General features: G+C 38.6%; 1 protein-coding gene and 1 long non-coding RNA gene across 3 annotated transcripts in view; both read right to left on the minus strand.

Moving 5' to 3' along the window:
- The window catches only part of LOC107553927 (uncharacterized), a 33839-nt gene extending 15038 nt beyond the window's left edge, over positions 1-18801 (minus strand). For both annotated transcript variants that reach the window (XR_001605010.1, XR_001605011.1), the window contains exons 1-2: positions 18478-18801; positions 15762-15832 (exon numbers count right to left, since the gene is read on the minus strand). This is a non-coding gene — a long non-coding RNA (uncharacterized lncRNA). The remainder of the gene's footprint in view (positions 1-15761; positions 15833-18477) is intronic.
- Positions 18802-21095: 2294 nt separating this feature from the next.
- The window catches only part of LOC107553916 (myocyte-specific enhancer factor 2C-like), a 73723-nt gene continuing 68999 nt past the window's right edge, over positions 21096-25819 (minus strand). Inside the window, exons 6-9 of the mRNA XM_016236263.1 lie at positions 23547-23719; positions 23212-23235; positions 22511-22640; positions 21096-21100 (exon numbers count right to left, since the gene is read on the minus strand). Coding sequence (XP_016091749.1) covers positions 21096-21100; positions 22511-22640; positions 23212-23235; positions 23547-23719 — 332 coding nt within the window. The remainder of the gene's footprint in view (positions 21101-22510; positions 22641-23211; positions 23236-23546; positions 23720-25819) is intronic.

Raw genomic sequence — 25819 nt, forward strand, 5'->3', positions numbered from 1 at the left:
TTGTTATGAAATAAAATGCTATGAATTTGTAATGTCATAAAATAATAATTCTTAAAAAAATATATATACATCTATATATTGAAATTTCATTCGTAGCAGTTAAATGGCATTACAAAAAGGTGTGTAGGTCCCACCTTACTGTCGTTGCGCTGCAAATTTGCACTGAAGTCACCCTCCCGTTTACCATCATATATCTCTCTCACACCGCTACCCAATCCACTACAAGTGATATGCAAAGCGCCATCATGAATATGTGCAATTAGGCAGGGCTGGTGAGATTTTTCAGATTTATGGGATGTGACATTTGTAGGGCAGAAGCACAGATCAGCATAAGCGAGAGTGACAAATGCCTAATCCCTTCCTCCACATTTCAACATTTTTTAGGTCTATCAGAATACGTTCTTGCATACACACACCTACGTCGCATATTCGCGCATTTGAATTCCCCGATCAACACGCCTTGGCAGCGGTCATATGGTATCATAGATACAAACAACATCACCACAGTAAGAAAAAGAGGAGACTTCTTAATGGATCATGAAGACTTGTCAGAGTGCTTGTGCTCTGTACATCAAGGCCGTTCTGTATGGAAATCACACTATTTTAAAATGGTTTGTGTGACAGAGTGAATCTCAAGGATAATCAGTTGTGAGTTATTGAGAGGGAAAACATATACAGTTATATTCACACATCACACAGAAAAAAAAGCAAAATGATAAGACACAAAATCCCACACTAATAACCATTTTTGGAGCCTTTTACCTAAAACCATGTGTATCCAGTGAAAATGGATTGTGTGCTCACTATACTTTTGCTTGTCAAATAACTGGCAATCCTTGCTATTCATCAAACACCTACTTCAGTTGAATATAAAGACTACAACCAGGCATTTTACATGAAAACATGTGAAAACATAACTTTTCTATTTTATTTCTCAAGGTAAGCAATACAATATTTCCAGGAAATTACTCTTCGCTGCAATGCACTTAAATAAATACACATTAAGAAATATATATATATATCTCCATCTCTCTCACACACACACACACTCTCTCTCTCTCTCAGGCAGACTGGTTTTATTTAGGTGTGGGAGTTTAATTTTGCTGAGAGATGTCTGTGAACCCTATAATACGGTTCAGGTCTGAATCCTGTTGGAAAATCATCAACCCATAATCCTTCACATTGTGCTGCATTCAAATGAGGTGCTGGAGCTCCCACTAACACAGTGTAGCAGCGACGGCTAATTTAAACACGCATACACACACACACACACACACACACACACACACACACTGAAACAGATATTGTTCGCTCGTTCAATATGCAGGCATACCCCCCCCACACACATACTGTATATAGTAACAAAATTTGAGCGAAACACACACACACACACACACACACACACACACACACCTGCGTGATGTGTCACATATTGCATGAGCTCCTCCTTGCAAACCTCTTCCCCCACAAGCTACCACACACACATCATGTCACACACACGATGCATGGCGAGGCGTCGCTCACACCACCCAGGAAATTAACTTGACATTTTATGGCGACCACAGAGGAAAAAATACGGAAGGAAAGAAAGAAAAAAACAAAGCGTAACAAAGGCACAGATAACATAAACCCTCTCCCGAGCCTCGCCATCATATTCGCAAGGATTTTCACCGATCTGCAATGCAGACGGCACGGGGTGGCTACAGAAAATGAGCTTTTCCGTCCTCGCCCACCTTCCTCCGGAGACGATGGCGGTCTCTCTCTCTCACTCTTTTTCTCCCTCGATAAATGCTTCCTGTCTATTTTCATATCCAATTCAGTTGGTCCCATTGGTGCGGTTCTGCCTGATGTGAGGTTAACAAAATGAAATAAATAGAAACGGGACAATCTCACCTCAGTCTAAGCTCCCAATTAAAATGATACAGCCGCCCATGTCAGAGAACGAGAGCGTATTGAAATGGGAAAGGAGAGTTGCTTTGTGGCTGCTTGGATTTATTTTTTCATATATGCGTGTGCATGATGGACGGAGCCATATTGTCATTGCGACTCTTCCAGCACACACACACATTCTTTTTTTTCCATTTCTCAGACACAACCTTTGCTAAAGCACAGCTATAGTGAAAAAAAAATACTGCACAAACATTTTGCAGTGCCTATTTGCATCCTCGCACATGACATACACATGAACGTGTGTTTGTAAGAGTTGCAATGGTCTGAAGCCATTGGGCCAGTGCTTGTTGTTATAACCTTAAAGAAAAGATTCAAATACATCCGTGCATAAAGAGTCCAAATTAATGTATCTCAGGATGCTGAGTGCATGGACACACAGCCGCACATAGACATACACACACATGTGCTCGTCTGACTTGGTGCATCTCTCTGTGGCTGGGTCCTGCTCTATTAGGCATACTGTATATAGTAACAAAATTTGAGCTAAACACACACACACACACACCTGCATGTAACGTGGCACATTGCATGAGCTCCTCCTTGCAAACCTCTTCCCCCACAAGCTACCACACACACATCATGTCACACACACGATGCATGGCGAGGCGTCGCTCACACCACCCAGGAAATTAACTTGACATTTTATGGCGACCACAGAGAAAAAAATATGGAAGGAAAGGAAAAAAAAAAACAAAGCGTACCAAAGGCACAGATAACATAAACCCTCTCCCGAGCCTCGCCATCATATTCGCCAGGATTTTCACCGATCTGCAATGCAGACGGCACGGGGTGGCTACAGAAAATGAGCTTTTCCGTCCTCGCCCACCTTCCTCCGGAGACGATGGCGGTCTCTCTCTCTCACTCTTTTTCTCCCTCGATAAATGCTTCCTGTCTATTTTCATATCCAATTCAGTTGGTCCCATTGGTGCGGTTCTGCCTGATGTGAGGTTAACAAAATGAAATAAATAGAAACGGGACAATCTCACCTCAGTCTAAGCTCCCAATTAAAATGATACAGCCGCCCATGTCAGAGAACGAGAGCGTATTGAAATGGGAAAGGAGAGTTGCTTTGTGGCTGCTTGGATTTATTTTTTCATATATGCGTGTGCATGATGGACGGAGCCATATTGTCATTGCGACTCTTCCAGCACACACACACATTCTTTTTTTTCCATTTCTCAGACACAACCTTTGCTAAAGCACAGCTATAGTGAAAAAAAAATACTGCACAAACATTTTGCAGTGCCTATTTGCATCCTCATCGCTAAACATGCTAAATCTATTTTACACTCTGCTTCAAGCGAATATCCACTTGTGTTTATGACATAAATTAAATAAGAATGTGCCGTAAATTATTTATATTTTCATGGTTTGGCATTTGGTTTATGTGTGTTGTGCAGAAACACTTAATATTTTTACATGCAAACTGTCTGTCTGTGAATTTTAATGCGAGTATATCTTAAAAAAAAGTCAAACTGGACACAAAACAAAAAAAAACATTACAGAACATTATACAACTGAACAACATGCTGTGTGTGTTTATGAGTGTGTGCGTGAGAGCAGTACTGTCATGTTGCTGTGTCTATGGCATATGTAAATATGTGTTCATTTAAATGATAGTGAAGGAGAGTGTTTAAACCAGTATGAAATTGAGTCTACTGCCCTCCATCTTTGTAGGATGTGATCTCTGAATGTCCAGAATGACACTCTGCCCATGAGTTGCTGCAGCTAGTGTAACCAGCATTGCATTTACCTGGAGGGGGTTCATCACTGGTGACTTTTCAAATGAAATGACTCTTTCTGTTTCAAACCATCCCTGTGTATGGGAGAATACTGGCAGAGGCTGCATGACTGTCACCTCAAAGTATGTCTCTGGCCAGCAGAGCTCGAGATCTCTGCAGCTATTCATTCCCTAGAGTCTCTCTCTCACACACACACACACACACACACACACCCCCGCACACACTGTACTGCTCTGCTCTGCTCTACTGTCGCACTGATCCAAAGCATAACGTTTTGTGTAAATAGCTCTGTCGTTTGCAGATGCTGACAGCTTAATAGGAAGTTTTGGATGGTTTCTTGATTTGTGCAGCAAGAAGTAAACATGCAAAATAACACATCTGCTACACGTACTGCCGGTAAAATGTGTATATTTTTTATACCATTAGCTGTAAGCTTAATCAACTATTATTATGAAATATGTAATTTTTTTTGTGCATGTTCCTTAGCCTAAGAGATTGTTTTTCAGTATGCTACAACACAGTAAGGAATACTCCTCTGAACCATATAGGTTTAAAAAAAAGCATTTTTTATTTATTTATTTTTTTTGTAAACCTTTGCAGTGTGTTATCTACAGAAACTCTCAAAGAGCGGTGTAGGGCCATGTCCATATAAAGGTAGTTCTTTCCTGACACATGTCAGAGGCAGAGTGACAGCTGTCAGCTTTTATTAAGCCTCTATGTCCGTATGGCTTGAGCTTTTGAATTAGCTGCTGCTGCTATACAATGCATCCTGCAATGCATTTTTTTTAAACATGGGCTAATAATATTTTATTACATTTACCTACAAGTAACGTAGATGTTTTTGAGACTTTTAAATCCCCTCTCACTTCATAACCCCTTATGTATGTAAAATATGTTTATTATAGACTTTTTGTGCCCCTCTCATGTCATAAGCCCTAACAAGACTTAAAATGTGTTTATCACTGCATTACAAATAAATAAATAAATATTTTGAGCATGGTTCAATCACATGATTAATAGCTGAGTGTTGTTTGGCTATTATTTTCTATGAGTCAATCTTTTTACATTCACATGTAAAAAAGGCAGAAACAAAAAGCAAATTCCAATGAAAAATAGAAATTTATTTAAAAAAAAAAAAGCACACAATCATCAATCAATGTTCTCTCTTGGGTTCTCAAAGTCACAATTGAATGTGTCCATATACAATACAAAAATGTATACTGCTTCAAAATGATAATATCATAGCACACTCTATGCATAGAAGTTACTGTATAACCCATATCTTTTGAATATCAAACACTGATGTTATTCAATACATTCAGAAAAAACGTCACAGATAGCATTAATTAAGCTGAGCAGCTATGCTAAAAAGCTAAGTCTCCATGCACATGTATCGCCTGCAGTACAGTGAAACCAAGGTCCATTTTTGCTCTTGATGTTGGCAGTGTTTGAGTCGTCCCCATCCCCCACCCTCTCTCCACACCCTCAGCGTCTGCACTCACTGGATCCCTCTGCCAACACCTCAGTCCTGACAATCAGTGGCTACTGGACTATATATGAAGGCCGACTGCTCTAGCATGGAGCCAGGTATGATTCCCCAGCTGACAGTCTGCATCACATCTGATGGCTGAGAAGCAAGAGCTCACACACACACACACACACACACACAGCTACAAACAAAAACACTTAGGAACGATCATGCATACAAGCATTCACAAACGCAGCCCACAGCTTCTTACATACATACAACCACACTGGTGATTGGTTAAAAAACACCTATGGGGAATAACTCAGGATATTTTTGTAATTGCACAATGACAATCTAGTTGTTTAGACACCTGAAGTTAAGATTTTCATTGATCTGATCACAAGTGGACAATGCTAAACAGGTGTAAACAGGGTCTAAAACGTTTTAATCTTGTCCACGTTTGACCACTTCCAGAGGAAGTCAAAATGTAACCAGATTGCTTATGTTGACGTTAATGTGGCCAAATACATTCAAAAACGCACAAAAGACCGCCTACTAACATAATATGCAATCCCTGTGGGACGTGTTGTGAGAAAATGCGCTACATGATTACAACTCTGCTACATTGTACCAAAACGCACTGATTGTGGTCGAAATTGTAGCTGCTGTCTTTATCCTTTTCATTTGTTTTGAATAACACAAGTTTTGTTCAGTAAATCCTACTCGTACACCACACTCTGCACTCCCACAAAGCTTATGTAGAGTGTGACGGAATAAGAGAGGAGTGTCTCGAAGAAATCCAAAAACAACCGGTCACAGGAGAGACATATGAAATACATTTTAAGACCAGGTGGAAAAAGTATGTCTCTTGGCTCACCACTTGTGAGCGGATCACTGAAAATGCATCTTAATACCAGGTGGAAACAGGGCCTTCTATATTTCAACTGAACCCAAAAAACATCAGTCCAGCTGTGGATAATGCTTTGTGTAGCCATGTGGCACAAAACAACTGTGACTATGTGAATGATTGTTGCCTATTGTTTATATTGTTGTCCTTTTCATCTACGCCACCAACCTTTACGCTTTCTTATCTCATTTCTCAGCACAGTTAGTGCAGGAGATACTCTCGTTTCCTCCCATTAGCCATTGACAGGCTGAGTCTAATGCATGCACGAATTTAATTACATTCGGTCGGCTCTCATAACAGCGGTCTGGTTGCAGGGGGGTTGAGGTGGAGGTAGGTTGCACACATCAGGTATAAGTGTGTGTGGGTGGGTGCAAGAAGGATGGAGTTTTGCTGACACCTCTGTTGCCCACTTTCACGCTAATTAACACTTCTCAGATATACCGGGTGACGGTAGTCTACATGACAGGCTCAAGAGGACATTTGCACAGACCTTTTGTCTCTGAACAATCTGTGCAGATAAAGGTGCGTGCGAAACTTGCCACAAACGTGTGTGCAGGAGTATAATATATACACATGCACAAATACCTAACTGACAGCAACTAATGTACACACATGAAATGGATCTCCACCAATGCCACCTCATTATACCATCCCTGCTGGTCTCCATCTGTAGAAAGTCATGCAGGAACTCTGTCCGAACCAGGATAACACAGGACCATGGTGGTGTGATTCATGTAACTGTCCGTTCTCCATGAGCATGCCTCACTGCCACTCTGCACTGTAATATCATGTCTTGTTGATGCTTTCCTCCACACTGAATTCAAAGGAAGCCCATCACTCTATGACAGTCGGTGTCAGTCCTGCTGATGGATGCATGTAGCACATTTCAACATGCGAATGTATAAAACTAATGCTTTGCTTGGCCTTCTGTTATTAGCACTTGTTTTACCCTGGCGGATGGTTGATCACCATAAATCAGAAGCTCCAAGTAAACCTATATACACTTTTAATTGCAGTTTTAGTACATATTTGCAAGTGTAGCATGCATGCACCATCATGTGAGGCTTCTATGCAAGCGTTCTATATGTTTTTGTGGGGGTGATATATAAGGAGGTAAGCATTAAGAGTCATGTCTAGCACTCCTGCCTCGGCAGTGCCAAGAGGATGCGCAAAGATGAAAGGTAATGCAAATGGAAGTGTCATACAGCGAGTTCCATTCCAGACAGCCACCTTTGAAATAATTAAGACAGTGGAATGGAGTGGAGCCCGAGTGAGGAATAGCAATTCCTCTGAGTGACTCCTTCTTCTAAAGACAGCGAGCAACAAGGCACACCATTGCTGCGCAAATGTTATGACAGCATTTCTATTTAAATGTTTGTTAAAAAATTTTTTATGTTAATTTGATGATCTCTGTCAAAGGGGCATCATTTTATATTAATATCGAGATAGTTATTAAATGTAATCACATTCAACACAATCTTATTGAAAAATGTCAAAACGTGTTAAATGTACAAGAATCTGGCCTTCTTTTTAGCTTTAGCCAAGGGCCACAAATCCACGTAGAACAAAAAAAAAAATTCAACCAGAATTTTCTAATCGCACACAGCTAAAGATGAATACAAAGTGGGTGAAATGCAGAGGATTCCATGCTGTGTTGGAATATGGCACATGTGTTGTGCCGGATAAGTACAAGGCTAGCCACAAGCAATTCGCATATGTAGCTGACAACAGTGGGGCGGGTTTATGCATGCAAATGGGTTTCTAGACATGCACATCGCCAGCTAATTTCATAATCGGCAAGTGTGATTATGCGAACGCAGTGGTGCCTTATTGGAACATACAAGGTGGGCTTGTAATCAAGTGCATGCCAGCGGACATTTTAGGTCTATCCTTTTCGCATGCTCACCACTGCTAAATTCTTTAAGATGGTGGCACCTTGAAGGAAATGCTACTGCGCTGACGGAGCCCAGCCCACCTCCTCCCTACCCAGAGTCTGCAATGCGATTCTAGGAAGATTGTAGGGCACCCTTCGCCTACCCCACCTGCATGATACATTTTTAATTCCCATGTCACTAATAAGGATATTAAGCAGAGAGTCTAGAGCTTCCGCATATATGCATGAGTCCGCATGCATTAAATTTGCACAGAATCGAGCGATTCAAATGTGAATATGCTAATGTGCAGCACTTCACTGTGCAACATTACTGCCATGTATGACAAATGCTGCCTTTGGATAGTAACCCATGTTTTTCGAGACGCAAAAAATAATCTCTGCTCAGATTTTCTAAGAAATGAGGTGGCACAACCCTAATTACACTGATTTCCCCTGAATTGATTATTACGGTCAAAGTGCTAACGGTTTTTCAGCATATAGCCATATTTAAACTGCATTATTCACTCCTGAAAGATTTCTGGTAACATATTTCAAAATAGGTTCCTTCAAACAGATTGTTTACAAATTATTAAAACGTAAAAATGTACTGTAAAGTAAAAATTATTTCGTAAAAAAGTAGGCTTTATACTTTATTTGTAAATAAAATTGTCAAGCTTCTCATTGGCATGACATGCATCATTTGGCTCTTTCATCTGATTTGAGTTTTGAGGGATATTTGAGACACAGTTATTGACTTATTTATAGCTCTGAGAATTTGCATAATCTAAATTCAGCAGACAACAGACATGCTCAGTCAAACTGCTGTAGTTAACGCCACTAATGCATATGGTGTCACAGCACTGTTATTGCTCAGATTGCTTCTGGCTTAGAGTAAAAATAATATTATTCAAACTTGTACCATTTTATAACTGTCATTATCTTGCAATTACCAATTACACTCATTGCGACAAGACATACTACATGATATATAATTCATAATGATAGATATTTGACAAAATCAACAGTAGCATTACACAATAGATTAAATCAATAATTCAGTAATTTAAAAAACACTGATTTTGAAGTTCAAGTCAAGATTGAACTACTAAATGCAGGATTGAACTGTGGCATTTTAACCATTACAATTTGTGAGAATTTACTCATGTTACAAAGGGTTAAATATCATTTTTGCAATCACTGTACTGCTTCTAAATCTTGACACTGAGGTTAATTTGCTCCATGAATCATGCTGCAGGGTTGTTCTATTTGAACTAACATTTTGGCACTAGACCTGTCAGCTTCTCTGAGATGTCAAAGAACCATGCATTGACTCTGATAAAGCAAGATTTGAGTGTGAGATACTAGATTGTTGCTGAAACATTGATATACTTAATTGCACACACAAACCATGACAAATCTGGATGCAAACATGTACGCACACATTTGAGAGGCTTCTTAATACCATCACAGATCCACACACACACAAGCACATACACGCATAGAGAATCTTCCTCTTACTAATACACACAAACACACATATATATGGAACCTGTTCTGCTTTTGCACATTGCCATCATACGCATGTGAGATCACCCCTTGTTGCCACAGCGACTCCAACCAGCGGGAACAACACTGTACATGTGACCTGGTCGAGAAGGGGCTGGTCTACAGGATGCTCTGTGCCAACATGTATCTGCTTGTTTAACATCTCAGCACATTTTATGCCACTTTATTCCATTAGTTTGTAGGAACTAAACTTACACATTCACATAAGGTTACTGAATCTAGAAATGCTTCTTAAAGAAATTAGTGGGAGATAAATGAGAAAGAGAATAGCTACTGCACTTATCCCATCACAACACTGTAAAAAGTATCAATATGCTGCAAATTATTTACTAAATGTCACTTTATGTGTCAAACTAAAATTTTATTTGTGGGACATACAACATGAAAGTAAACCTGAATGCTGTCTTAAAATTGTGTGACTTCTCTTATTTGCGCCCAGGGACTTAAAGCTTAACCATAAGTGTTCTCATCATAAAATGAGACATATAAATACATAAAAATATGGCTAAACAGATCTAACATTTACACAAGACTGCCTATTTGAATTCAGTGATGGACTGAAACTAACTAACTAAAAAAAAAAAACCTTTTAAATCTCTCTGTAACCTCATGCGATTTAAAAAAAATCTAATCCAATTTCGTCTTACTTGTGTCCCACTGTCTTAAAAACTAAACAGGCTAAGCATCCAATAATTAAATGCATTTAAAATTAGAGGAAAACAAAATATATTCAAGGAAATAAACAGAAATGACAAACAATGTCAATTCCCTAAATGTTAACAATTAAATGAGAGGAGCACAGTATTAAAGACAACTGTGCAGAAGCGCTGTGAAGGGTTTGTGGCTGAGAACAGGCGGAGGATGTGGTGGAGTAGCCAAAAATATGAAGATTGCTTGCCCAATGAATACAGATAAGCTGCCATGGTCGCCATGGTTATAGTATTCAACCAATTACAAGACAGCAATATGCCTGAACTGTCTAAGACACACACACACACACACAATAGCAAACGGCTCATTCATAGAGCTGCCGGCAGCCAGCCTACTACAAAAAAATTAATATTCAAAAGGAGCCTTGGAGTTCACCTCAATCTAGGTCCTAAATCATGTAAACATGCTGAATATTTAGCGAGTACACTTATGTGTCTTTGCTCATTTCTATAAAAACCTCGAAAACAGAGATTATATTTTAAAATCAAGATATCATTTAGCAGCTGTAAATCCTCCTCACACACAAAAGATAATAATAACTAAAATATCAAATATGTATTTTATATGTTAAAGTTAAAGCACTGGCTTATAGCATGCAGCGCTGTCTTCTCTATAGTATCACTGATATTCTTGAAAAAACATGACCCATTTCTATCACTCAAAGCATGTGGTATCGCAGTAATGAAAGAAGTGATCTCAAAAATGATTTGCAAACATTCAACACCACATTCAACCTTTCAACAGTACACATTAAATTGCATTGCGGACATTTTGAATAGATTGACTGTCAAGTCCTGGTGCATAGCAAGCGCTGGATATGTAAAACGAGAGGACATGTAACATTATCATAAGAGGAATTATGAAGGGTTTGACTGCTGTGCTAAAGAAAAGATGTATGGTTTTGTGATGCAAAAAATTAAAAAATAAAATAATAATAATAAAATAAATAAAAAAAACAGGAGAAAATGTCAAATTAATTTAGCATGACACATAAGTAAAACGCAGGTTTTTGTTTTTAACACACCATAGTTGTCTTCAAATCAAAAGGCAAGGTGACAATGTCTTTCACAGTGGATTCTGGTAATTGCCTGAAAATATCACGTTCTCTCTCTTTCATTATTATTATTATTGGCAACTCATAAGGCCCTGCTATTACAGGTATACACAGCCATGAGCTGGGGGATGAAAACTACTTCAGCTTGTCAGGCATTTAAAAAAAAGCATTTTTTTCCCTTTTCCAATACATCACAATTTTGAAAAACAAAACTACAAATACAATAATAATAATAGTAACATATTTTAATGCATTTATTTGTTTTATAAATGCAGTTGGCTAGATATTAAAATAATTATTTAATTTTAAAATGTGTAAAAGCTAGGGGATATTTCTTAGACTCACATTTTGAATGAAATTACCATTGCACTAAGTGTTTAATTTCTTGAATCCTTTGTATGATTGAAGACAGAATATGTTTTATGGCTTACTGATTTAATCAGTGTTAAGCCTATAAAAAAATGTCTATTTTAGTCTTCAACTAACTTCCCTTATAGGCCTCTAAAATATCTTATTAACGCTCTGAATAAATCCACAATAGCGCAGATCTATATTAAAAGTCTACTGCAAAGAATAAACACGGTGTAATGAGAGGGCGTTAAGCCAGACGAAAAACAAAATCTCACACTTGTCAAGTTCAAATGCAAGCGCTTTGAGGACAATAGTGGTGATGTCATGTTTCAACGCGCTCTAATGCAGAGCTGCAGCAAATCTACGCTTCAAAACTTCAAGCTCAATACGCCACTTCTTTTACATAAGCACGCTTTGTTATTCCCACACTTACAAACAATTCACCTCAGCAGCAGCAGCAGCGTATATAGCTATCAAGCCTGTGAGATATTCACAGCCGTTAGGCTACTGTTCCTGCTTTGGGGCCCGCGTCTGCTGAGGCTGGGAACGGTCGCCACTTTCTAAAGGGATGCAGATGAGTCGGGTGCACTTGACATCTTTTCATGACCCATGTCGCCCCCAGCCCCCCCAGCCCGCCGCCGCTGTCTGTCATATTCTGGATAGGGCCGTGGCATTGCCACTTGCCCTCGAGCGTGGGAATGGGAGCGTCCAGTCGTTCACATCTACTGCGCTCCGTTTAACGGAATCAATTAAGGAGGGCGACCCCCTCGCTCCCCATGTGCCCACCCCTTTTCATTTTTGTCAGCTCTCTCTATATGTCCTAATTATTTCTGTTTGGGATGCCAGCGCCGTTTCCTGGCCAAAGGCGACTGAGCTGAAATAAATAGTGAGCACGTGGGTTCCTCTCTCTTCACGTGTCAGTTTTCAGTAAATTGGTGAGATCATACAAACTCGAGTATCATCAATTTAATCTCTGCGAGTCTATTCATTTATTCTGTTACGTCTGTTAAGAACTTTTTTTGTTTCCTTGCGTTAACGTTTACATTTTTTTGCACGCTTGCGTTAAATAGAATATGCATAGGCTACTTTTCAAAGCAGCAAAACACCAAATGAAACCTAAAATAAATAAATAAATATAATAATAATAAAACCCAAATTATTGTCTGACATTGTGTGTAGCTATAGCAGCTCTCCAAATGTATTGGCATAAAATAGCCTATAATACAATTGATTTTAATATATCTTCGTGAAATTAGGCATCCAGAGTTTTCGATGAGCCAGGAGGCAGTTTTTACTTTCGGTTATCTAGCTTTATGAAGTGCAACATACTCATACAGCTAGATAACCAAAGATAACAACTCGCTTCCAATTCCACAACAGTAATCCCCGGATACCTCCGTGTCTTGTGCAAGAATAAATCCAAGTGAAGAAGTTGCAAAACAATAAATACAAAAAAATACAAATAGGCACGGGACTTAACAATTGTCATTTGTAGTTCTTAAAAGTAGGTATGCTCGCGGCAAAAATAAAGAACAGTTTCTTCACAGGGTAATGAGAATCAAAACGGAAGCTATAATCCATTTGACATCGGAGCAGTTAATGTTAAAACAATATGAGAGCTGGAGTAAGGGAGTCTGTCGAATAAGAAGCAGTCATCCTCGCACAGGCCATCATTTGCATTGCAAATTACCTCCCAATCTCACAAAAGGCTCCTTTGGATCTATTAAATCGTGGCAGCAGCGATAGATATCCCACGGAACCAGCAGCGAGATCATACAAAGGAAAAATCCGATTCCAGAGAAAAAAAGTGCACACGGAAATAACATCGCGTTTGTTTCGGCACTGAATGGAGAGATCTCTCTTATTTTTGGCCGAGGGGTGGCAGGCTGTCCGTGCACGGAGGAGATCGGCAATGCCACAGATCCCTGAGAGCTGCTATGAGAGAGACGAGAGGAGGATTGTGTTGCTGCTGCCAGCGGTCTGAGAGAGGGAACAGGGCCACATCTCGAGGAGTGGGGTGCGGGGGGCGGAAGGGGTAAGCGGGGGGGACGGGCTTCCAGTACCAAAATATGGACCAGCCAGAGAAGGTCAAAGGTCTCGGACCACGGGAGTGCAAGGTGGTGACGATGATGATAATGATGATGATGGCATTAGAAATCTCCAGAGTGCGTTTGCATCCCTCGTGCAGGTTGAAGCGGCGATCCTTTTTGCTGTTCGCACGACGTATTTTCAACGACGAGCATACTTGATGGAAATATTTGAGAGGCAATGCCAATCACCCTCGCTCACGAGGGTTTGAAATTTCAGTGCGTCTGAATACATGGAAATCAGTGAGATTCTGACTAGATTCTTGCGATCGTTCCTCTGGCATTGACAGTCAGCACGCAAAGGTATGTATAGCAGCTGCTCTCTAGACAGAGTAAGGTGGTTTCCATTGCTAGCATATGTTGATGCCCTCATATTCTGACCACTGATATCAGAATCTTATTTTTAAATCGATTACATACTCATGCCTATATACTTTCTGTGCCGTGAGAACTGTAATTGAGTGCAGTAAGTGGATAACAAACCTATCAATCAAAACGATGTCTTTGTCAGTTCAAAGTATGTTAACATCTATGACGTTGTAATATCTAAAAAAATAAAACAACTCATATGTACAATTTTGCATCATGTGAAATTTCTTTCGTCAAAGTCTGTAATGCAACTAATAGCACTGTGTTATCTTTAATGGCCACAAAAAATAAAAAAATAGAAGTGTTTCCAGATGTACTCACTTGAGCAAAGTTTTTTTTTTTTTTTTTAATTATGCCGAAGTCGACGTGGCCAGATGCAACTCCTGCTGTAGGTAAGAAGCCGGCGTGCACGGAGAGCTTTCGGTTTAAAATTGCCGCTAATACTCAGTTCATTACGCGTGCCTCAGCGGCTCTGATTCTCACAAGAGCACAGTCCAAGCGCACGAGAACGACAGCTACCGTATAAGCGAGAGCCAGTGAGAGGGGGGGAGAGAGAGGAGGGGTTGAGAAGTTTCCCATAACCTATTTGTCTGCAGCACCAAATAGAAAAGTGCACTTTAATACTGATAAATATGTAAAAGGTATATTTGAATTTCCTTTGCATTCACGGTGGCTGCGTTGTTTTGATTCCATTCTATTTCATTCGCATTTGGCAGAATGATTAGGCTCTTCGCGATGCTGATTTTATATTGTAGCCTATAGGTTACAGCATTGCTATTGTATAATTTCATCTATTTAAAGTAGGTTAAACAATACGTAACGCCTTTTTTCTCTCTTATTCTTTATTTAGGAACCTACAACAGCTATACATATTATAAAATACCACTGTAAATATTCAAAAGCATTATAAGCGAACAAAGACATCTGAGCGGCTCAAACAAAAAGGCACAAAGAGCATTGTGTTATATTAGCATATCACTAATTTGGAGCATCTCTCCTTCAGAAACAGTCGGTTAAAAGATACTACAACTGTAGTTAGCTACTAGACAAAGGAAACAGTTGCATAAAATCTGAAGTCGTCTATGCAAAATTTCTATGCACTTAACAGTAATAACCCATTATTATTAGAGAACAGTTTTTATGAATATTCAAAAATAATTCAAAAATGAGCATCATGTCTTTAGTTCTCTTTAGCTGCCGTAACCCACATGGGCAATTAGTCTGCTAGTAGTCTAAAAAAAAGAAAAGCTGAAATCATGAGGCAAATATTAGACAATTAATTGACAAACGAGATCTATTGCTTTGAACTTGCCATTCACTCAAACATCATCGTCGTCAAAACTTACCGCTAAAGTCATCATTAGGCCTAATATCCACTTCCTATTAATATAACTGCATTCACTTTCGAGTCATGACTCTTTTCCAGAACTTTTTGCGCAATCTTAGGCATTTCTTCTTCATAGTTCCTAATCGTAAAGCGTCTGATCTTCATCTTGTGAACCTTTGCTCAACTGATCTGGCACCCAATAGAAGTGGTCAGACGGGCACACGTAAAGATTTACTCCCAATGGGTCAACACACGTGCTGTCCTATGCTCGCATGCTTTCCGCCTTTAACAAACTTCAGACAGCCCTGCTTTATCTCTTTATGCGAACAGACGTCAATGAGAGAACCAGGACTTACTTGGACTCTGCATGTCCTCATCTCGGCGACTTCGTACGGTCCGAAGTTGTGTAGCACATGATCTGCTGCGCCTGTTTGCAACACAGCAGGACCGCGATTACCATACTTATGCATATTAAAAACCTATAGAGAAAAGGATTTCAAACTTTCCCACAGCTCCTATAAATATAATGGGAGACAATGACTCGCCATAAAGTCCTGAATGATAACATAAACCTTGTATAATATAAAACTAGTTATGTTTAATTGGAGAATGCATTCTGTTAGTTATCTTCAAATCTTAATTTATTTTCATGATACGTTATTTTGCATTAAATTCTAAACATTATTTTGTTTTGTTTTTTGTCATTGAGGTGTCTTCGTAGTCTGATATAGTAAGTATAAAGTTAACATAGCGTGCATATGACTTCGCGGAGAATGAAAAGAGATTTCAGGCTATTCCCGATGACACCCTTGAAGCCTAATCCAAAAGTGTCTTAATAGACTGTTTTCGAGGCTCATAAAAATAGACGTTTCACTGAGAGAAAATGGCATTTGCGGGATTTTTGTATACACTGACTCTTTCACACGTTTTAACCGCTAGCCCACACTACTTTAGATGAAACATGAAAAAATAAATGTTTTTGCGTATCTTGAACAGAATGTTTGTTTCCCCCGTGTCCCTGTAAATATACAAGACTAGCTGTTATTAGATTGAAAATATAAAGTTAATATAATTATTCTTATCGACGTAGATAAACATACAGTCAAAGGAAAAATGTAACAAACTTAATGGTCACGTATGGCATCAAATAATATGTAATCCAGCCTCTTTAATTACGCGTGTAAATGATGAGAACAAGAAACTCTCAAATGTCTAGCGTCTAATCGAGCCGTATACGGCTTATTTCACTTTCTCCTCTCCTTTTTCTCTCTCGTGGTTCTTTTCACAATACATATTATCGCTATAGATATATAGGCTATAATAGGCTATACATATATGAAGACACTTGTTGTTTAAGTGAGTTAAACGGATGTTAGAGAGAGAGAGAGAGAGAGAGAGGCTGATTTCCTGGTATAGGCTAATTCAATACAAAGACATTCATGTTTTCTTTCCATTGTTTAGCTCTGCCGAATAATGCAGTGCACACATAGGCTACGATTAACAGAGGATTAAGATGAAACGGTGGGTATTTACACATATTTCATAATATTAACGATTTTTTCCCCTTCCCCTTATTTAACCGTTGGGCTATATTTTTATTTTCCGTGTAGAACACATAACCTCGTGGCCAATTCCTCTAAAGGTGTAAGGCAATGAAATAACAAACTATATTCTAAATGATATTTCAAGCCATTTCTAAATATTGCCTCAGCCATTCATTCTCTACAAGTTCTTTCGAAGTTGGAAATGAAATGTGAGTCACCGTAATGCATTTCTGTAACACGTGGTGACATCTAGTGGTGTAACGCTCTATCGCGAACTCGTGCAGAAACAAATGTAACGATTTCATAATTCCACGTGAACATACCATTCACAAATTCAAAATATTATATCATTTGAATTAGATTTGATTATGTATTAGATTTTCTCGCTCAAAGCTTCCATTAAATCTACGACGGATCTCTCAAAAGCAAACTGATCGATAGCCTAAAACGATTTCAAACTGTAAACACTTAGGCTATTGATAGATGGATGAATACTTGCTTACATTAAATTATATAAGAGCCTTGAGTCAATTTCTTTTTTGTAGACACGTTAGGCTATACACAACATTTCTATTTGGGGGATAATAAGATCCAGTACACGCACGATAATAGGAAGAGTTTTCACAACATGTAGCTATCCAAATATTGGTTTTATGGTAGATTTCTTTGTTAGAGCCTGTTATATTTTTGTCACCCTCAATTATCAGTGATGACTAACTATTGTCGCTCTTGTAAATTAGGCTATATCGAGTAGCCTACTGTGCAGCTGACTGTACACATACGAGGGAAAAGTCGTCCATTCTTTCCGCTTTACATAAGCCAGAGCCCTTAATAAAGCCAGGCAATATGTTGGTAAACAAAGAGACATTTCAAAAGTTAATTTTCTTTTGAAAAAAATGCTTTAAAAAATAAATAAATAAACAGTGTCGCAGCCACTGCTGGCCAATACGCGGGTTACAAATGATAAATGCCTGATCAAGATGATGCAGTTGTAAGCCTTAAAGTTTATTGCACGGATTTTTTTTTTGTTGAGATAAAAAAAAACAAACAATTCATTAGTTGTTTGCTGCTGTTGTATAGGCCTATTATTTCTATGGATTTGCAGAGTCATATATTTACATTTTACTAGTCAGATAAGCATTTACATTTACCTGAACTTCAGCTACAAGTTTATTTAAAAAAACAAAAACAAATCACATTTGAATTTTACTGTCAGATGGACAAATAAACATTTAGGCTACTTGAACTTTAGCTTCATGTTTACTAAAACGTAACATTTTAATTGTATTGTGAGATGGACAATTAAGAATCACTGAGTATCTGAAATTAGTGAGGGATTTAAAGTTGCAGATTTAAAAAATAAAAATGATTTAAAAAAAATAGTAATAGGAATATTTATCTAGTAATCTATTAGTCTGCATTTACTTTACAATCACTAAAAAACTGTCACTCATCTCATTTCGCGATCTCACAAGTTGCTTTAAAACCAACGAGGTTGTCTACACTGCATAATGAATTGCTTACTTACATCTTGTCGTTCTTTGTTAATGATTCGCTGGAGCGAGCATAACTCAACACTGAACAAAACTTCGGCTGCGGTGTACACACTTCTGAGTAGCCATTGAGTTCAAGAGATCAACGAACATCTCTGATTGGCTGCATCTCTCAAACTCAGAAACACTATGGAGCGTTTGCTAAATCTGTTTCGCCAATAATATTATTTCATTACAGTATCAACTGAAGGTGCTCTTCCATGCTTTCGTTGCTTATTTAAAACGGACATTGTGATGTTTTTATTTTTTTAACCATGTTTTAATTTTGTTTGATTAATGTTTAATCAAACATTAATTGGCGGACTCCCTGCAGTGCAGCCCTGTTGAAAAAAAAAACAGCATATGCTGGTTAGGTATGTTTTGACGCTGGGATGCTGGTTTAAGCTGGTCCTTTGCTGGTTTAAGCTGGTCCTTTGCTGGTTTAAACTGGTCCTTTGCTGGTTTAAGCTGGTCCTTTGCTGGTTTAAGCTGGTCCTTTGCTGGTTTAAGCTGGTCCTTTGCTGGTTTAAGATGGTCCTTTGCTGGTTTAAACTGGTCCTTTGCTGGTTTAAGCTGGTCCTTTGCTGGTTTAAACTGGTCCTTTGCTGGTTTAAGTTGGTCCTTTGCTGGTTTAAGCTGGTCCTTTGCTGGTTTAAGCTGGTCCTTTGCTGGTTTAAACTGGTCCTTTGCTGGTTTAAGATGGTCCTTTGCTGGTTTAAACTGGTCCTTTGCTGGTTTAAGCTGGTCCTTTGCTGGTTTAAACTGGACCTTTGCTGGTTTAAGCTGGTCATTTGCTGGTTTAAACTGGTCATTTGCTGGTTTAAGCTGGTCCTTTGCTGATTTAAGCTGGTCCTTTGCTGGTTTAAGCTGGTCCTTTGCTGATTTAAGCTGGTCCTTTGCTAATTTAAGCTAGTCCTTTGCTGGTTTAAGCTGGTCCTTTGCTGATTTAAGCTAGTCCTTTGCTGGTCTATGCTGGTTCTTTTGCTTTATGCTGGTCCTTTGCCAGCACATGACCAGCATAAACCAGCAAAAGGACCAGCATAAACCGGCAAAGGACCAGCATAAACCAGCATCCCAGCGTCAAAACATACCTAACCAGCATATGCTGTTTTTTTCAACAGGGAGTGCCGCTGCAGACCCCCGGTTGAAGAAGACCCTTGGTTTAGGCTATAACGCATAGCCTACTACTAAATGCCTCTTAATATTACCACTGTTAATACCAATTATATCAATAAATATGTTAGAACAAATATTTCATTAACGTTCGGGAGCTAAACATATTTACAGGGGAGAAAACGATGAAGAATGAAGAATTCTGAACAGGGGATGTTGTTATCGGAAGAATATTCCCGGTGTTGTGTGCGCGATGTTAGCAGTTGCATGTTCATCAGAAGTACCGTCAAATTAAACATGTGCATCCTTCCACAATCCTGCCACTTTGGTTAAACCTTGGGGACCAAACACTATTAAAGCAGAAGCCAAGAAATCTCAGAATTTGTTTATAACCGTTTTGAAGCTCTTACCTCCTTCAAAACACAGAAAAGCTTTACCAATGTGCAGCTGTTTTCTTCCTGATTTGGTTTCTTTATTTTATTGTCTTTTAGGCGGTTTGGCTGTGTAGGCCGTTGTTGACAGGTGAAAAATCTTGAACATTTTACACTCTCTAAACTCATGAAAATTCTCCAAGCTCAGCTTCCGGTTTCACTGGCTGCTGTGCACGCGAAAGAAAGCGCCTGAAAGCCTTCTGATTGGCTGAACAAACTGCTCGTCACAGATATCCGTGTGCTCTCTTGGGACAGATAATTCAATTGTCTCTTTTAAGTTGCAGGAGTAATTTTTGCATACCATTCCAAAAAATAAACCTGTTCTGTTCTGAGAGGTTGTATGAATGTGTGAATATATGATGAATATTTTATTCAGTCAAATTAAGTGTTTGTTGACTACCACAGCTTCTATGGTGCGACACTACACAGCATGAGTGGTAAAGTCTTATGTGTATACCTGAATTTTAAGACACGTAATGACCACAGCTTGAACAAATCTGTAGCCTATAATAATGATAATAATAATAACAATTCTGATAAATTCTGCGATTAATCATTTTGAGTGGAAACATGTTTGGTTTAGAGATACTGAATAAATACATGTTCACACAGATATGTTGCAGTCGAGTTGAAGGACAAAACACAATATAAATCACACCATGACATTTGTGTAACTAAGAAAGCCAGTAAAACTTTACTGAATTCTCTGCAAAATACAAATACCTTTTTTAGTCCCAGCAGGAGAAACAATTTTTATTCCATACATTAATTTGTACTACATACAGCTGAATCAAGTCCCTTGAGATACAGAGATGTGGTTTAATTTAATTACATCTTGTCTTCAAGTGGCGACAAAGTCCAGCTTGTGCCGCTGAAAGCCTCTTTCTCCTGGTTAGAAAAAAAAATTCTTTCAACCTTACCCACTGTAGGTTTATACAAGCTACATTTGTTACTACAGAATTTTTCAGCTTTTTTTTTTTATTTTTATTTTGTTATTTATATGCTTAATGGAAACAACACTCGAGAGAGCGAGAGAGAGAGAGAAATGAAAAGGTCAACCAAAAAAAAGGTCAATCTAAAAACAAGAAAAAAGAAAAAGTAAGAAAGAAAAATAACCGGAAAGTCATACATGGACAGCTGAAATCTATATAACAAACAATGGCATCTTTCACAATACTGTACACTTGTTAGTTATAGGAGAATGTTCCCAATTATCAACAAGACCAACTCATTGAAAGGTAATCTGAGGCACTGGGAAGGTGAGTCAGAGGTACCAGCCACTAGCATGAACAACTTGTGAAAAAACACAATGGTCTCAAACGGCAAACATAACCATTTTTTTGTCTTTGGTAGAAAAAACTGACTAACATATGTTCTGTCAAAATCACAGAATGCACAATGATAGATATGTATATCAACTGAACAAAACTAGTCACAATCCACTAAATGATGACACAAGCTTACACAAGCAGTCATGAGGTATCTATGACTGTGCTGTCTTATAAAATCTTCAGTGCAATGTCGATTAATGTGACACTGGGAACTTTAAAAGGTTGTGAATATTCCAGACCAAAGTGGATATCTTGTGTTTATTAAAAAAGGGGGCATATTTATGAGTGTGACTTAAATTTGAAAGCATCATTCTGAATGTATTTGCCCCTGAAAGACTCAGTCCGGAGGAGGAAAAAAAGAACAAAAAAACAATAAAACAATTAACGTGTGCAACTGCACATCCCCGCAATGGGGAAAAAGTTATGAACATAAATTTTTATCATATATATTCATATATTAGAAAGCTATACACAAGCATGTTAATTTCACATATTTTTAAAAAAAGATTCTTAATATTATTATTCAATATACTTGGAAATACACGTTTAAAAACAAAACTTCTACAAAGAGAGAGAGAAAGACAGAGAGAGAGAAAAATAAACATTGAGCAAATCAAGGGTTCACTGTCTCAGATTTCATGGCTTATGGTTGAAAAGCCCAAGGTTTCTCGTCCTTTTACTATCATTTCTCATATAAGCAAAGCTATCAAAACACATTCTGGCTCTTATAAACTACAAAAAGCCACAAAAATGCTTTGCATTGTATTCCTTTTTGATATGAAAATATAAGCAAGTGTATCATACCATTTTTTTTCTCTTTTTCTTCTTTTAATACTGAACAACAACTGCAAGTCTTAGATTAAAACGTCATCAGACTGAAGTAACATGGCTCTTGATTTAAAGTCCTTCGTCTCTGCGATGCCACTCCATCCTTCAGTTGTTTTTTTCCTGAAATACCCACTCACCCATAACTTAACCAAGGAACCTGCACATATATCTGTACAATCCTTCGAAATTCTTGCATAACAATGTATTCCTCTATAGGAAAGCATTTGAAATATTCTACTTAAGATGTGAAATGTGTATATAGTACAACGTATATTCATTGTCAGTGTCTGTGAATATAGTTTTTTGAGAGGTCAAGTTCTACATACCAGTACCATATGAGGTGGAAATGGCTGATGGGTAGCCGCCCATTCCCTGTCCTGGTAGAGTGGGCGTCGCTACAGAAACCACGGGGGTAGCCAGTGACTGCGCAGACTGAGAGTTGTTTATTCTCTGATTCTATAAGAAGAGGAAGAGAGCAGAGGAACACATACAGATGACTTGTCACGTCAACATACCCGTATCTTCATCAAACAACTGAATGAGCACCACCACCCCACCAAAATAATGAGTGAAGAAATAATCACTTGACATGAAGCACCACTGAACCCTCTCAACCTATGATTTACAATCCCTCACAGGGCACTTGGTCGCTATAGAAACTCAAGGTCTCCAAGGCAACAGAACCAGCAACAGAGGGGTCTGTCGTGCTGGCATGATGACTGAACGATGTGACAGAGATTAAGAAAAGCAGTGAAAAGCAGAGGTGGAGATAGCGAGGTCAATGAGACCTGAAAACGAGACTCATGTTGCCACTAGATGTCACTCTGGAGCTTGATTGCGAAAATGTTCCTTATTCACTAATACAACTTAGGAAATTGCATTTAAGCATGTTTACAGGTCAACGTGGGCATTATTGGCATAAGAACAATAAGCTGAACAACTAGCAGTTTTTTATGCGTATGAGGATGAAAAATGGCCTTCGGGTCTATAAGCCTATGTAACAGGTTTGAGTGACAGTGTCACTTACCAATAGAAGGTCAATATCCTCAGACTGATGGCAGTAAAGGGAGGGTGATAAATCCAGAATTAGTGTCATTGGCTGTGAGTGAAGCTGATGGCCGCCTATGACACTACGTGAACCAACAGGTGAGCGCTTTACTAAACAAGATCAAAGCTGAGGAGACTAATTATGATGGATTCTAACCTGTGCTTTTCAGCTTATGAAACTACTGGAGAGGAAATGAGAAGAAAGGAGAGGAGAACCACAGAGGATTATGAAGGAACTGAGGAGCATGGTTTTATGGATGTGGTACCATCAGGGCTCTTGGTAAAATTCAATACAACACACAGTGATGAACTTACAATAGAGGGCATGTTGTTCTTGACCCCGGGTGGGATGAGCACCCGTAGGTCAGGTTTACGGCTGTTCATCCCCAGGTTCACCGGTGGAGGGGACTTGGCCTGCATGCTCTTGTTCATGCCTCCGGAGGACACCAGAAGTCCTGGAGAGTTACGGTGGTTTCCATAGCCATTTCCTAATGTGAGACAGAAAGGGAGGGAAAAAGGCATTAGACACAACAGAGTCAAATTAAGTACATCAAACTTTCACCATGCCACACAATTTAAGAAAAGAATCATTTCACTCTCTCGCCTGCACCAGAACGCACCATTTCCACAGTCATCTACTGTGAAGCCTCCATTCAACCCTGTCTGCAGCTCTCCACACGGTTCCAGAGAGCCTTCACCACATGCAGCCATTAAACACCGTTTTATCCGTTCTGGAGTATTGCAACCATCTTTCACCAAGAATGTGCTCTTTCAATTTGATGTTTCCACACCATTTCACACAACTTTCACCTCCACCATCACTCATTCATTTGTACCAAGAACTTGTTAAACACACCCTCTCATTCACCCTCCATCAAACCAAACCAGACTCAGCTACCCCAAATCACCCCATCACGCTGAGATGATTTTCATTCGTGAATTATTATATGTCATTATGATTCAAAATATGTTTTTGTCGTCCTCTGAGTAGCCCAAGATCCAAGTTCCCCGTTCAACTGATTATCAAGGATAAGCTACACAATTTTTCAACTGATTCTTGAGATATAGGACAAAACCATTTTTTTTTAAATATATTTTAAAAACAGCAACATTTTCACTTTGAAATTAATCTGTGTTGAAATACATTATTTCATTCAAACTATTACATTATCACTCATTCATTACCTCTTAAATCCCTCAAAACGCAATACTTTATATACACTTTTTTTTAACCCAAATGCTGGGTTGAGCCTTTTGGGTTATTTTTTTAGTGTTTGGGTAGTTTTTGTGTTAGCCAGCTCCTGGGTCAGACATAACAACCCAATGTTTGGGTAGTTTTTGTATTACTCAGATCCTGGGTCAGACGTAACCCAGGGGTTTTTATCGCAGGGATTTTGCCTTCTCTTCTGGAGAGAGCAGTTCTAAGCGCCATCGAATTGATGCATTTCTTTGGTAAAATACAGGTTTGTGTACATTTTATTTTATACATAAAATCGTTACTGTGCTGTATATCGTTCAACTTCATGCAGAGCAACATACAGGCGTGTGGTGTGAATCACCTAACGTCGGTCTTATCGCGTGATGGAAAAGCCTGATACTCTGCATAAAATAAATGATTTTATTCATAAAGATACAGAATACAAATACTTTGGATGTTAAATATTTCCTCAGAGCTGTTTACTGTTTGTTTTGGACAGGTTATGAAGGCAGTGGCAGTATACCCTTACCAAAAAGTAGTATACTTCAAGTTTATTTTAGTAAGTATACTTAAGTAAAGTTCAAGTATATTTTTAAGTATACTTTATGTAGTAAGTATACAAATATCAGTGTCCCAGTAGTATACTTGTAAGTGTACTATTTCAATACTCTTTGTTGTTTACAGTTGTGTCCCCTTATACTTTTGTCAACAACAGCTGATATGTTTAAAAAACATTTAGTGAAAAAAAAACACTTGTAAGATTAATACCTACATCTTGGATGCCCTGGGGGTAAGCAGAAAAACATCAAATTTTCATTTTTAGGTGAACTATCCCTTTAAGACCAAACACCTCATCTTCTTTCCATTTAGCTGCATATATGACCTTTGCACTCTTGAAAGAGACTAGACTTTATATTATTCACTAAGTTTTCACCAAGTTATATTTTTCACCAAATTACTTTTTTAATACATTATATAGAAAATATTATCACAATTAATGACAATTAATGAATGAAACCAACTGTTGCAGTCTATCAGTCGTATAATGCATGGCAATGGTAACACAATCGATGAGAGTAAACATGCACAGACAAATCCAAATTAAACCCTGCGGCTCGTGACGACACATTGATGTCCTAAGACATGAAACGATCGGTTTGTGCAAGAAACCGAACAGTATTTATATAATTTTTTACCTCTAATACACCACTATTTCCAACTGCTTTGAGCACGCGCAGGCATCTGGTGCGTGAGGTGTGTATGCGCTCTGGTGTAGTTTACGCAAGCGCCGGAAGTGATCTCTCGCGCGTATACATCACTCATAGTTTACACAGTGCACAGTCATTGTAGGTACGACGGCTAATCGAAATGGTACTTACTTGCGCTTATC

The sequence above is a fragment of the Sinocyclocheilus grahami genome, unplaced genomic scaffold (assembly GCF_001515645.1).
Source record: "Sinocyclocheilus grahami isolate Dianchi unplaced genomic scaffold, SAMN03320097.WGS_v1.1 scaffold486.1, whole genome shotgun sequence".
In the NCBI taxonomy this organism is placed as follows: domain Eukaryota; kingdom Metazoa; phylum Chordata; class Actinopteri; order Cypriniformes; family Cyprinidae; genus Sinocyclocheilus; species Sinocyclocheilus grahami.